The sequence below is a fragment of the Lipophrys pholis genome, assembly GCF_963383615.2.
Source record: "Lipophrys pholis genome assembly, chromosome: 6".
NCBI lineage: Eukaryota > Metazoa > Chordata > Actinopteri > Blenniiformes > Blenniidae > Lipophrys > Lipophrys pholis.
This window is the reverse complement of record NC_137629.1, coordinates 27,728,371-27,741,975: the sequence shown is the minus strand read 5'-3', so window position 1 is coordinate 27,741,975 and position 13,605 is coordinate 27,728,371. Positions and strand designations below refer to the sequence as shown.

Sequence of the window (13,605 nt, the reverse complement as noted above, 5' to 3'; positions counted from 1 at the left end):
GGCGGGCGTTTGAAGCAACTCCGCTCATGCATGTGGAGGGGAGGCGGGCTGGACAAGCACCTGGCCACGACTCTGACTTTACCGCCGTCTGTCAGTCCTGTCTACCGGGCCTCCGTTGTGCTCCCCACTATCTCCTCTACCGTCACTCAACTTGATTTATTCTGTCTGCTTGTTGTGTGTGTGTGTGTGTGTGTGTGTGTGTGTGTGTGTGTGTGACTTTGCACCCAACTAATTATTTATCCACCTGCTTATCTCACTTTCCGCATCTCCTTCCTTATCCAACCAGGTGTCTGCCTCCGTGTTTGTCTGTCCCTCTGCGTCCCATCACCGGCAGCAAAGGAGGGGGAGGGCGGGAGTGAAGGGTGGGGTAGGGTGGGGAGGTGGTGGTGGTGGTGTTGGGGGAGTGGGGGGGGGGTGTTGGTAAAAGGCAGCCAGGGAACTCACCGCAGCGCTTGTCTTTGAAGCCTCCATTACCGCATCTGACACTCTGCCCGGGCTCACCTGATAAGCCTACGAACACACACATACACCTACATAAGTGCACACATAAACACACACACACACGCACACGCACACACGAGCCTGATCGCATACGGCTCCAGCCACCTAAAAGCTCAGCAAATGAAGAGAAGAACTGCGTCCTGAGTAAGTTGTCGCAAACATTTGTTTGTTGGGCGGCTTGTACAAGGACTTGAATGCAGATGAGACGCCTCACAGTGTCTGTTGATATTGGCTCCCATGAAACTCGTCCTGGAGTCGCATTTCTGGGACCAACACTCCATTGTTGTGTCGCACCCTTCTCTGCATGCGAGTGTTTGTGTATGAGGGAGTTTGAAGTGGAACATCAGTGAGTGGGGACAGATGGGTCATTAATTAGCAAGCTGGAGATGAAGATGATTAATACATCAGAACACAACTGCCCCCCAAGAGACCGTGGGGAAACAAACTCCCATGTCCTCTACCTACATGCATGCATGTCTGCCTGTGTCAGTGTGTGAGACTCAGTGGGGATCTGCATGTAAACAGCTTTGACATATTTGAGCATGCATATTGTCAGAAATGTGCTTTTTTTTTTTTTTTTTATTGTATGCCAATGACATTAATATTTTGGTCAGTGAATAAATTCACAAAAAAATTATTCATTCAAGTGCTTTGTGACCTCTAAGAGTTTGCTGTGTGTGTGTGTGTGTGTGTGTGTGTGTGTGTGTGTGTGTGTGTGTGTGTGTGTGTGTGTGTGTGTGTGTGTGTGTGTGTGTGTGTGTGCAGTTTGGGTTCTGCCCGAGTTGCGTTGGCACTCCCGTGGCCTCAGCAGGACGAGTGGCAGAGAAAGAGAGGGAGGCGAAGCGACTGTCAATAACAAACTCATTAACACACACAACAGACAGCAAAGATGGCTGGAACCACTCAGAGATGGTGAGCTGGAGCAGAAGAAAACAAATGGGATTACAGAAAAACGTGGATGAATGGGGAGGGATGGAGGCAAAAAAGAAAGAAAAAAAAAAAAAAAAGGTCAGATGGGAGGGGATAGGTTGCCAGCAAGTGTTGGATGGATGGTAACATGCAGGAAGAGACTAACTGAAAGGTCATCTAAACCAGGATGGGATTTTCAAACAATATGATGACTTATTCGGTCAGAATTAATCCGATTCGATAGCATCTTGCTTTTCATAATTGTTACACAGTGTCGGGTCAAATGTGTCAAGGAGAGAAACATTGCCTCCTCCACTACTGAGTAAAAATGGGTCACATTGGGACACGTGAACAAGCTGTGTTAGTCTTTGTTGGCTTTACTCATTTGCAGTAACTGGGTGTAGATAATTAACTCAATATCTGTAAAGCTTTAATCAATATCATGTCTAAGATCTTAGAATATTTTCAGGATAACTCGAAACAGCCAATAACACACCCTTGGTTTAAATTGTTGAGATGGGCTGTAATCTCTTACCAATACCAACATCAGGGTACACAGTATGAAATAACTCGCTGTACATGTTGAATGTGAAATATGGGGTTTAAAATATAGCAGATACAGAGAGAAAAAAAAGCCAAATAAATTATAGTGGGCGTACGTGGAGTGAGGAGAAAACTGATGACAAATGGATAAAGGTACAAAGAATGTTTCAGTTGCTTGAAGCATGTGATGGTGCTTGCTGGTGTAGGCAGGGTTATTAGCACAAGATAATATCTTCCATTCATTGACTCAGCTTTAGACGCCATGTCATGAGAGTGGATGAAGAGAGTGTGACAGAAATGAAGGGGGGGTAGGGGGGTTTGATGGGATGAAAATAGGCCCAAGTCCTGTGCTGAGTTTACTTGCAGTCTGGCCAACCCTTCAAATCAGTCTTCATTTGGTCGCATTCAGCTCCTCTCTCTTCCCGTATTATCTGTCTTTCTGCCATTCACTTGCCGTCTCTCCCTTCCATGGTGTGTTTCCTCTGCTGCTAACCTGACTTTTTGTCTCCTCTCTTGTTCTGCTCGCGCTCCTTCAGTCCTTATTCTGTCCGTCCCGGCACAGTTACCAACTGCAGCTGCTGACAGCCCATCATCACGGGTTAGATCAACACCCCCTCATATGACATCATTGTGTTTAGGGGCTCCTGGGTTTCATTCCTTTACAGATGATCCATTTCTCTCAGGACACGTCCCTATTTATATTGCACAAGCGAGACTGAAACGGAGGAGTTTCAAGAGAAAAAAAAAAAGAAGACACCTCTTTCTTACAGCAGACTTGCATGTGATGAAGGGTGGAGTGAACACACATTTGAAGAGCCTGCTGTCACTGCTCAGACTCCACGACGCAGGTCCTCACATTTTACTGCTAAACAATAACGTTACAATTATTTTGCACGAAAACGTAAATAAAACTACAAATGTGTTTACAAACTGACAGTCCAAAGATTATTTAAGTGTTTAACTAAATCGGAAATGGTAAAGATGAAGATGAAGATTAATAATGAAGCCAAATATCAAGTGTGCTACAAAACAACCCCAAGTGAGTTAGTCGGCACTTTTATCTTTTCCCTTGTTGATGTTCAATAATTAAATACGAGAAGTCGGAAGCAGTGACAAAAGTGAACAAAATGTTATCAAATTTAAAACATTTTATAGAAACCAAACTCTTCTGTATAGGAACAATTGGAACGTGGTGAGATGACATCTTCCAGTAGCTGAATATCGGCCTTGCTACAACTTAACGAGAGAAAAAAATAAATAAAAAAATGCAACTACCAACACAACAAAAATGGAACAGAATACCCTGAAGTCAAGTATCGCACTTCAAAGTCTTTTCTTTTAATTAATTCAGGATCGTCCCCCATGTACAAGAGAAACAAGACACTGAGAAAGACAGAAATGAAGGCAAGAGAAAGAGGGAGAGATTAAACTTGAGAAAGAATCGAACAAGCTCACTTTACAGCTGTTGTTAACAAGAGGCTTTTCAGAGTTGGAACATGTCAGTAACATAAGCCTTCTGGGAAACAGTTTTTGTGTGAGGATAATATTCCATAGGGCAAAACTCTGGAGACCCAACGAATTGTAGCAGGATAATAAACAGGGACTCATACTTGTCTTATTATCCATTGGCTGAGGTCCAATTAGTGAGACCGAAATGTTCACACTTTTTATTCATATCTTTTAATGAAATAGCACCACATGTGTGCATTTCACCGTTTACCATCTTGAACCAAGTGGGTGTCAATAAATGCGACTTCATTGTCCATCTGGCAACTTGATATCACGAAGACAATATGTGTTGTGGTAAATACAGGCCATTGTCTCTCGGAGTGTTGCTGTGAATAAGATGCCAGAAATGCTTGCCCTCCAAATGAACTCCTGCGACCTTCATGCTCCAAGTGACCGTGTGAACCTTCTACAGATCTCAAATTATCCTCAGTGCAGCAATGAATGGAAGCAGAAAGCTACAAGATGTTTGCTTTTGTTTGTTGGTAAATCCAGAAGGAAGCTATGAGAGGGTAAAGAAGGACCAGTCATTACAGGCCTCTGCTTTATGAATTCTAATCACTTTTTTATTTTCCAGTTAAGGCTTATTATAAAATAAAGCTGACACAAATCCAATATTAAATCAAGTTTTTATCCATATGAGGGGGTTCAGATGAAGAAAGGTCTGCAGGTTTGAAGAGGACTGATGAACTGTCATGACTACTGCAGAAGCAGCGAGGAGGACAGACACAAGCTGCCATTTCATTTTGGTTTGTCAGACTCTTTGATATCCAATGTGTCTGTGTGAGCTTTTAGCTCCCCAATTATTGGTTTGGGTCAGTAACTGAATGAGCCAGGACTATTAAAAATGTGCAGAGTACACATGGAGAATTAAAACACAGACACAGACACACACACACAGACACACACACAAGAAATGAATGTCACAGAATAACACTGACTGATCTCCTCTCCCTTTGTGAGACACTTTCATATCAGATTGCAGACACTGTGTTATTTAAATGTAAAGACAGGGGGATTTAATACTGAGGATTAGGGGCTGGACTGAGATAAAGTGGGGTTAGTAGAAACAGTGATATGGTTGAATTGGCTTAGGGAGATCTTTCAGTTTCATTTCAATCGGCCTACTCTGGATTTTTTTGGTTGAGCAGTGCAATGGGTTCTGATGGACTAACACTGATGAAGAAAAATAAAACACACACAGACACACAGACACAGACACACAGACACAGACACAGACACAGACACACACACACACACACACACACACACACACACACACACACACACACACACACACACACACACACACACACACACACACACACACACACACACACACACACACACACACACACACACACACACACACACACACACACACACACACACACACACACACACACAGAGCGTAAGCGGCTTGACTGGTATGCAGCATCGCCAGTGTGTTTGCTTGCCCACTTAAAACACTAATTGTGTTGTGTGCTAATTGAGTATACTATACAAATGAGCTTAGAGACATAGTTGACCAATCCAAAGAAATATTCAAACTCAAAAGAAGAAGAAATAAAAAAGTAATGAAACACAAGCTAATCCTACAAATAACATGATCACATCTGTTAACTTTAATGTGCATGAACAATGATTAATATAACTGTATTTCTATATGCGGCATGGGTGTATAGCAACAAAAATATCTGCTGTGCGAATCAGCTTTGTGTACACTGGCTTCAGCCCCCCATGAACCCGGTTTGGATAATATATTTATATAGTTGTGAACTGAAAGCATCTGATAAATAAAGATGCCAAAAAAAAAAAAGAGGTGCTTTCTTTACGATTCTGGCTTCCTTTCTTAAGTAATGACTCTTAAGCTGGAGTCATTTCTGCTGAAAACCACATAATTAACTGTCAATCATGTGATAGTATCTGAAGGTCTGTGGATTACAAAATGTCATGGCAACTGATAAACAAATCTAACAACTTAAGCAAAACTTCAAGGGCATCTTCGAAATTACGTTTTTTCTCTCCAATGTGACTGTAGTTAAGCAGCGTCTATAAGATACACAGAAAAGATGATAAACTCACGCCTGGAAAGGTTATGCTCCAACACAAATGCATGAGAGAAACTCATTTCGAATAGACCGGTCTGTATTAAAAGGCTTGTTCAGTCAGACAAAAATTATAAAAAATTAATAAATACCCTTTATTGATATATTTAATGGTTGAAAAGGATCGACCCACGAGTACTGAGGTCCGCAACCTCCGAGATTTGAGTTGCTTTAGCCATTATTTGTCTTGTGATGGACTGGCGGCCTGTTCAGGCTGTAACTTGCCTTTGCTTTATTGATGAAATGTTGAATAAGAAAAAACTGAATGCAACTCATCTCAAAGACAAAACGCTCACATGAAACAATAAATATGGAAATTATAGACTTTACAAAGACTCTGCATAAGTCTAAATTGAAACATGACCGAAGCTGTTTCATCTCTTATTTGAGTGCAGCGTGTGTGTTCAAACTACGTCTGCTCTCATTTATATTTGAAGAACCTCCATTCCACGGTCCCAGAGCTGATGGTATATCGTAAATCAGCAGGTATGAGTGGGTCTTTAAAATTGTTTCATCAGCTGAGTTGTTTGCTGTGCAGCTCAGAGAAAATCCGTGTTACCCACATGCAGCCTCATCCGCAGCAGATGATATCATTAGGCCGCCGCTCCTAACTGTGAGAAAGATAAGAAATATTCCTGTCCTCGAGACTCGAGCGCGTCGCCGACCGCTGGGACTCCTGATTGAAGGCCTTATCGTCATCGGCTTGGCTGCTTTGTGGAGATAGAGGGCGGAGCAGAGCTTTGATAGAGGAGCAACAGGACTCTGAACGAAGCATCAATATTTAAAGCAGTTTACACTTTATGTCCAATACGGACGGGGCTAAAACCAGAAAGCCAGAGACGGCAGCTCTGCAACGACCACGATAGTCACAAGACAGCCAAGGTCGTCTGACTTAATGCGTTTTTGGATATCGAGGTCACCCATCTGATGTGCATATCTGGCTGTGTTTTCTTGCTCTGTATGCTTTACCCACAGATAACTGTCCAAACAATGGCACTGTGGAATTAAATCAAGATATGTCTGTGTTGGTACAATGCAGGTAATACTCACACATATTGAAATACAACACCTCAGTGCTTTTGCTTCTGATAACGCACGTGACAAACACGCGATAGCTAAGACAATAACGACATTAAAACAAGAAAAGAAACCGCAAAAACTAAGGCAGCATCTACGCCTATTCATTGCGGTAAGCTCGGCTTAACAAATCCGAGTTCTATCCCTAAAGAGCACGGAGATATTAAATTGATATTGATCTACTCTCCTCACTCGACAGCTAAAAGCAAATCATAGAATTCTTTTGAAGACCCGACGGGTTTACACTAATATGTTTCACATCTTCTATTTGTGATTGACAGCAAAATGACTGAGTCACGAGGGGAGCTGCTCTTTGAACCAAAAAACGGAGGTTCAGTTTCTCGAAGCAATGAGCACGAGCTTCAGTGAACTGCCCTCGAGCAAAGCAGCAAAAAATACCTGCTGCCTCTGAAGCTCTGTTCTTATACCTACACTTTACTGACCTCCCCAAAAAAACTGGAAGTGCACAGTCCTTTCTCAATTTTAGTTTTTTTTTTAAAGAAACCAGTTTCAGAAGAAACGGCTGTGCTCCTATGGCTTCATCAACAAAAGGTTGGCAAGCCGGGTATTCTTTTCTCCACACATTGAGTCAACTCTATTGTTCTCAACGAAACCATCAAACCGTGTACTTGTAACATTTGACTACATAAAACAAGCACTTCTGCTTTCTGTTCCCTGTTGCAGGACTAATTTCTTTGGTAAAATGCAGCATTCAAACAAGGCACATGAGACGTTTGAGACGCAGGCAAGCTTGTATTTTGCATAACTTGTTAGGAAACACCTGTTCTTCACGCTAACCTCCCAACCACATGAGCTTCATATAACAGTCTGTAGTATGATTGATTTTACTTTCACCCTGGAAATTGATTTACATATTAATCAACCAACATGCCTTGTTAGATCATGCAAGGAATATCAGATTAGTTGAAAGGAAAGAAAGAAAGAAAGAAAGAAAGAAAGAAAGAAGATTTAGAGAGCTGCATAACAAGAAAAGTCGCATGGAGCCTCATTTCATTGGCTGTAATACAATTATATAGCAGCTGGCTCGCTGGTTTATTCACATGACACAGTTATTTGTTTGCCTTATTTTGTAAAATGCAATAACAGAGGGAGCAGCGTGTTGGGCTTGAGTCATCCTGAATGAGAGAAACCCAGAGGCCATTGCTTGGTGCCGTTTTGTTTTTAAAGACTCCAAATTAAAGCTCCAAAAAGAAAAAAAAAGAAAAAGAAAAAACAAAGTCCAAAACAAAACCCAAGCATCAATTTTTTGACCTGCTGCTAAATTTCTACTAATTTGGATTGGATACAGAGGCTTCGCTTTTCCTGTTTGAATTAGTTCTGTCTGAGGGCTTCACAGATCATTTCTTGAATCTTGTTTTTCTGTTTTTAATTGTTGACACATTCGACCTCTGCAGACACATAAATAAACAAATTGCAGGAACACGAGCATGACAGTCCTCATTAGTTAAAATGTTTATTTGCATAGTGTAGAAACATTTTGAAGAATGAAAAGTGAAAAGCCAATAACACATCACCCACAGGGAGCCTCACATATGTGCTGCATTTACATGCTGGGAGATTATAAGATGAGCACAAAAAAGAATGTGTGCAGATGTACTGTATGCTAAGAAACCTACAGGCAATCCAACTGGATGGCAGGCTGAGGCATGGAGATTTGGGATATTTTGCAGTTAAAAAATAATGTGGCTGCATGCACCAGTGTAAAAATACCCCATGCTGTTTCCCCGTCTCGCTGCAACCGCTGGCTTTCAGAAGCAATTCAGTATCAGCTCAGCACTGTTAGATTGGCTGCAGGAATTTCACCCGGCCATCTTTTTGCTTTATTAAATACAATCTGGATGTGCTTCTGATTAAGCAGTATAATCCTATTTGATCTCCAGCGCTGTGCAAAAAGTTAGCAGAGAAGTGAGATAACCACAGCCGTCAGCGAAGCATTGGTGAGCTGATCCAAAAGAATGCTGCGCTCAAACCAAGGTGTTGTTCTCACTAAATCTCCCCTAAAGCCTTTAAGCACCGAGGCACCCACCCAAAGTGAGAAAGGGAGAAATACTTGTGGAAAAGTCAAATACTTCACATTTCCATGGAGGTGACAAATATCTACCGGGGACTTTGTGTTGCTCTGAAGTTGATGTGATTTTGCAGCTGAAGCCGTGACCAGGTAAAGAAATAATGCTGATTTCTGTATTCGGGCATAAATTTGTTCTAATAGGTTTTACTGAGGAAAAACAAGTTAATTGCCATCTTCTCAGTGCACATTTTCAACACTCAATAGAAATAATAAACTAACTATACAAACGCTGTAAATACTAATGAGCTGCTTTAACATTTTCCGCATACTTTGAACATTTGATGTCATCTTGGATTAGCATCTCTGGTTCGTTGCCTCCACATTATGCTCGCTGTCTCGTACGGGTTTGATCTCAAAAGGAAAAGCCACGGGGAAACACTGAGAGGAACCAACTGTCTTCTTACTGCCTTGAGAAACTGAGATTGAGTACCATGAACGGTTTGCCTGTGAAAACACGATGAATAACTGACATGACAGTTGTGAAGTTTTCATCATGGCCCCGCAGCTTTAAGAGTCCTTTGCGGTGTTTTACCATATCACTCATGGCAAAGTGACACATCACATAATCTCACTTCCAACACATGGGCCTCGGTGCATTCACGCTCGTGGAAAATTCATGCTCGTTTCACAAACACTGGGCGTGCAGGGTTTTCTGGTTGAGCTGGTACATGCAACTAAGACCTATTTCCCTCGTCTCAGACGGGGCTTACTTGGAGATGCAACCAGACGCAGAAGTAATTTTGCAGGAGGGGGACTCACTCCGATTACAATCAGCATCACGTTCTCGACGGTCGTCGTTTTTTTCTCATCGTTGCAGCCTGCTTTTCACTTGATATGGACGCATGTGCCAGCAAATCTGCCAGATATTCCTCGTTTCCCACCCTCCTCAGACATGCGGCAGTATAATTGGAGTAAACTTTTCCGGAAGCGTGCTTACATTCCATCACCTTTTTTTTCAAAACATTTGAGGCTGCATTATCCTTATCTAGCAGGAGCTCCACCCTCCAAAGGAGTGACCTGTCAGGAGGTTTTAAGTAGTGTGGTGTGATCCCTCTCTGTCTGTGCTGCATGCCAATACAAGTAAAAGGCTAAGAAAGCTATTTCTGGTGTCCTGATTCTTCCTTGATGTTTTCGAGTCCACAGTGTTTTTAGTGGAAAAACAAATCGGCATCACCGAGAGTCAATTAATCCAATGAATGGATTAACTGACTTGACGGATCTCCAGGTGAAGTGAGTTTTAAATCTGGGAATGTTGTTGTTATTTGATAAAGAAAAAGCTATGGATGTGGTCCCAGATGGAACAATTGAGAGGTGCTTGGTTCCCCTGTTGTATACAGGACTGATTAGGAATGGACAGATTTGGAGAAGAAATCTCGACAAGTTATCAAGTGAGGTTTCTGAAATTGATTGACTCAGGGCCGTCAAACTAAGAGGAAGACTTTGAAAGTGACCCACCTGCCTTGGGGAGTCCTTCCTCACCTGTATTACAGAAACAGCGAAAAGCTGTGATATTCGACAAGAGAGGTGTGATAATGATTATTACCGGCTACGATATTGGATGAAGAAAATCTATAAACATATGATCAATCATTTCTGCACAGAATACTACTGTCTATTAAAAGTAAGTTGTGAAAAATTGTTTTGACTTGTAAATGATAAATTATATTTCAGTATGTTGCATTTTAAGTTCACCTATAAAAGTTATACACTGAAGTTGGAATTAAGTTAGATTGAAGGTTTAAACTCAATTAAATTCAAGTTACACTAAGAGTTCAATTAAAAGCTAAAGTTTGCATTAGGAACAATATTCCTAGTGTATCTTAGTGTACAATGCTGCTTATTTCGTGTCTTATTTTCGCTTGTTTACTTTCGTGTTGTCTTCAGACCTGTGAAGGGAGGGATGTAGTATCGTTATGTAGAGGGAGCGCTCGGCTTCAAAGGTATTTAACCTATCAAGAAGTTTATATATAAACATCCTGTGCCATGTGATCCCTCTCTGTCTGTGCTGCATGCTAATACCAGCAAAACATAATGTTAAAGAATAAAATCAATGCCCCTCTGATCAAATAAAATGATGACGTTGAACCAACTAATTTGGCTCAGGCTTAATATATGTATATATGGTGCACAGGGAACTAAACAGGTGTTACTCTTGTCTGATAATAAAGTGAATATGAGGCTACATTTTGAATGAGCTTATGAAATCTGGACAGTAAAAGACTTAAGTAATAAGTACATTTCCTAATCTGGTGAATCCTGATTTCTTACATTTCGATTGTGGGGTCAGACTTTGGTGTGTGCAACATAAAATCATGCAACAATGGTTTTACGCTGCCGTTACTCATTGTGTAATAGTCTTGAGGAGATTTTCAAGGAACACTTTGGGCCTTGCATCCATTACTTACTATTAATGGTTATTCAATACAGTATTTTTTTCCTCTTAAAGTATAATATCTCTACAGAAATGAAATAATATCCGCTTTGTTGACAGCTGAATCCTAACCTGTGGGTTTGCTGGAGGCTTGTTGGGTAAAAACGAGGGCTTGTCATTTAAATCGCGAGTTAAGATGAACGAATCATGTTGAATGTCAACACGGCGGAATCCCTAAAGTTTATCGTTGAAATTCCCTGCACCAACAGTTTGCCGTTTCTCCCTTGCCACTTCCGATTGCTCATTCCTGCCTCACCACAATGTCAGCTGTCGCCCTCCTCATTTCTACTCGAACTGTGACCTTCATCTTCTTGTCTTCAGCCTCTTCATTCTGCCTTTCCTCACTGTAAAAACTAAATAACAGTGACAACAACAGTGCTGTCGCTAAGACTTAATACCGTCTCTCTTTCCCAGTTTATACTGAGCGGGTTTTATTGTGACAGTTGCCTGAAGATACAGAGTGGAAATGACTGAGCGGCTTGGCTACCGCTGCAAAAACCAGCCCGATTTGAAATGACGTATTCTATCTGCTCTTTAATAATTGACGGTCGACAAATTAATCTGCAGCTTCTTTGGTCTCTGTCATTTCGGAGCTCGATACTGCTGTGCGCGTCAACTTTTTAAACCTTCAGCCACACAACAGGAACAATAATCTGGCGTGACTGACACTCTCCCAGCTAAAATCTTTACATTTGTCAGCTCCCGGTAAAACCCATGGAGAAGTTCATCTGGGCTCATGGGCCACAAGAAATGAGGGCTGGTTCTGCAAGCGTGTGATAAGGTTATGAGCAACCCAGTAAGTTGATTTTCTTTTTGGGTCAGGTGGTTCAGAGGCAGAGAAGACCTCATTTTTTTTTTACAAACATACAGGACTGCTGCTATGTTATTCGGAGCCTAACGTGCTCGAGAGAGGCACAGGTGAAGGTGCGTGTAGAAATTTAACTTGAGGTGCTGTTGTGTGCCAGAGGGCATCCGAGTGCAAAAATAGCGTATCATTGTCTGAGTCATGATATGTGTTGGAACCCCCCCCCACACACACACACACGCACACACACACACACACACACAAAAACAGAGGAGCAGAAGGTCCACATATATAGCATCTGTGATTCGAAGTTCCATTTACCGCAGCAAGAAATTGCCTCGAAAAAGTGATTTCTAATACATTTATTTTTTCTCAACTGATCTCAGTGCGGCTTTAATTCAGTCAGCTTCAAATTTACTTCTCCATTTCATTTCTTCCACATTAAAAACACTGCTCGACAGCAACCCTTTTGTTTTTTTTTGTTTTGTTTAAAGTAGTTAATAGTGTGATTTGATTGCTACACAGCTAATTGAATGGTTTGAGTGAGCTGTGGATTTCAGGGAATAAATACTTAAAACTCAGTACATAACCACAAAAGGGGAATAAAATTGTAAAAACTGAGTTAAAAATGGAAACAGCAGCTTTATGCTGGCTGCAGTTTCAGTGGTGTTGAATGTGATAGCAGATAATGCCGTCCAGAGACCCATTTGAGACAAACAGCGAGGTTTTCACCGTGAGCGTTTTATCCTGGCAGCCACAGTGTGACCCCCCCACACCCCACCACCAACTGGGCCCCGCAGGCTTCCAGACACAGAATGGAAAAGGACCCCAACTCTCATTTGGCCAATCTGCTGTAGGCAATAACAAATTGGACAAACCTGTATAAAGACTAAATGCACACTGACAAAAAAGAAAACACACCGTCCTCCTCTCTTTCAGGTGAAGTGGCAGTGGTCAGTGACAAGACCATGTGTCTTTATTAGCTTCGAAGCAGCTCGGTCCACTCTGACAAATGAACTTACTCACTCCGGCGTGCGTGCAGGGATTTACTCGATCTCCTCTGTACTTCGCCATATCTAATTGGAAAGACCATGCCCCGAAAGCAGGCCAGTAAATCATGTCTCTATTATGTATTTATAGATGAGGTTGTGTAACTCTAGTGCTGATGGCAGCTACATAACATCTATATGTGACACTTGTTACCATGCCAGCTGCTGGCAGGGTGCCCAACAAATGAGACAGACACCACAGTATGATGAGCATGAGGAGAACGAGACGGGATAAGCAAGATGATGCAGAGAGAGAGAGAGAGAGAGAGAGAGAGAGAGAGAGAGAGAGAGAGAGATTGATAACAGCAATGAAAACTGTGATCATCCCATTCATTAATGCATTCATCTTCTATACCACTTTGGCAAAAGATGGTTTGACAAATGGTTTGGTCACCATTCCATCTGTGAGCACTCCGGCATACATAAAGCTACTTCCTCAGACGTACTGCTTTTACCCCGACGGGGACATGTTGCAACATATGGACTGTTATGCTTGGACTCCAACCTCCAACAGCCTTGAGGAAATAGAAATCACATAACCTTATCTTGTGTCTCAGCTTCACTGGTATGCATTCCTGATTTGGCCA

The 13,605-nt window shown here is 41.8% G+C and overlaps 1 protein-coding gene across 1 annotated transcript in view; it reads right to left on the bottom strand.

Annotated features, from left to right (window-relative positions):
- Positions 1 to 13,605, bottom strand: part of mid2 (midline 2) — a 92,931-nt gene that overhangs the window by 48,281 nt on the left and 31,045 nt on the right. The window contains exon 3 of the mRNA XM_080465623.1: positions 445 to 510. Coding sequence (XP_080321749.1) covers positions 445 to 510 — 66 coding nt within the window. The remainder of the gene's footprint in view (positions 1 to 444; positions 511 to 13,605) is intronic.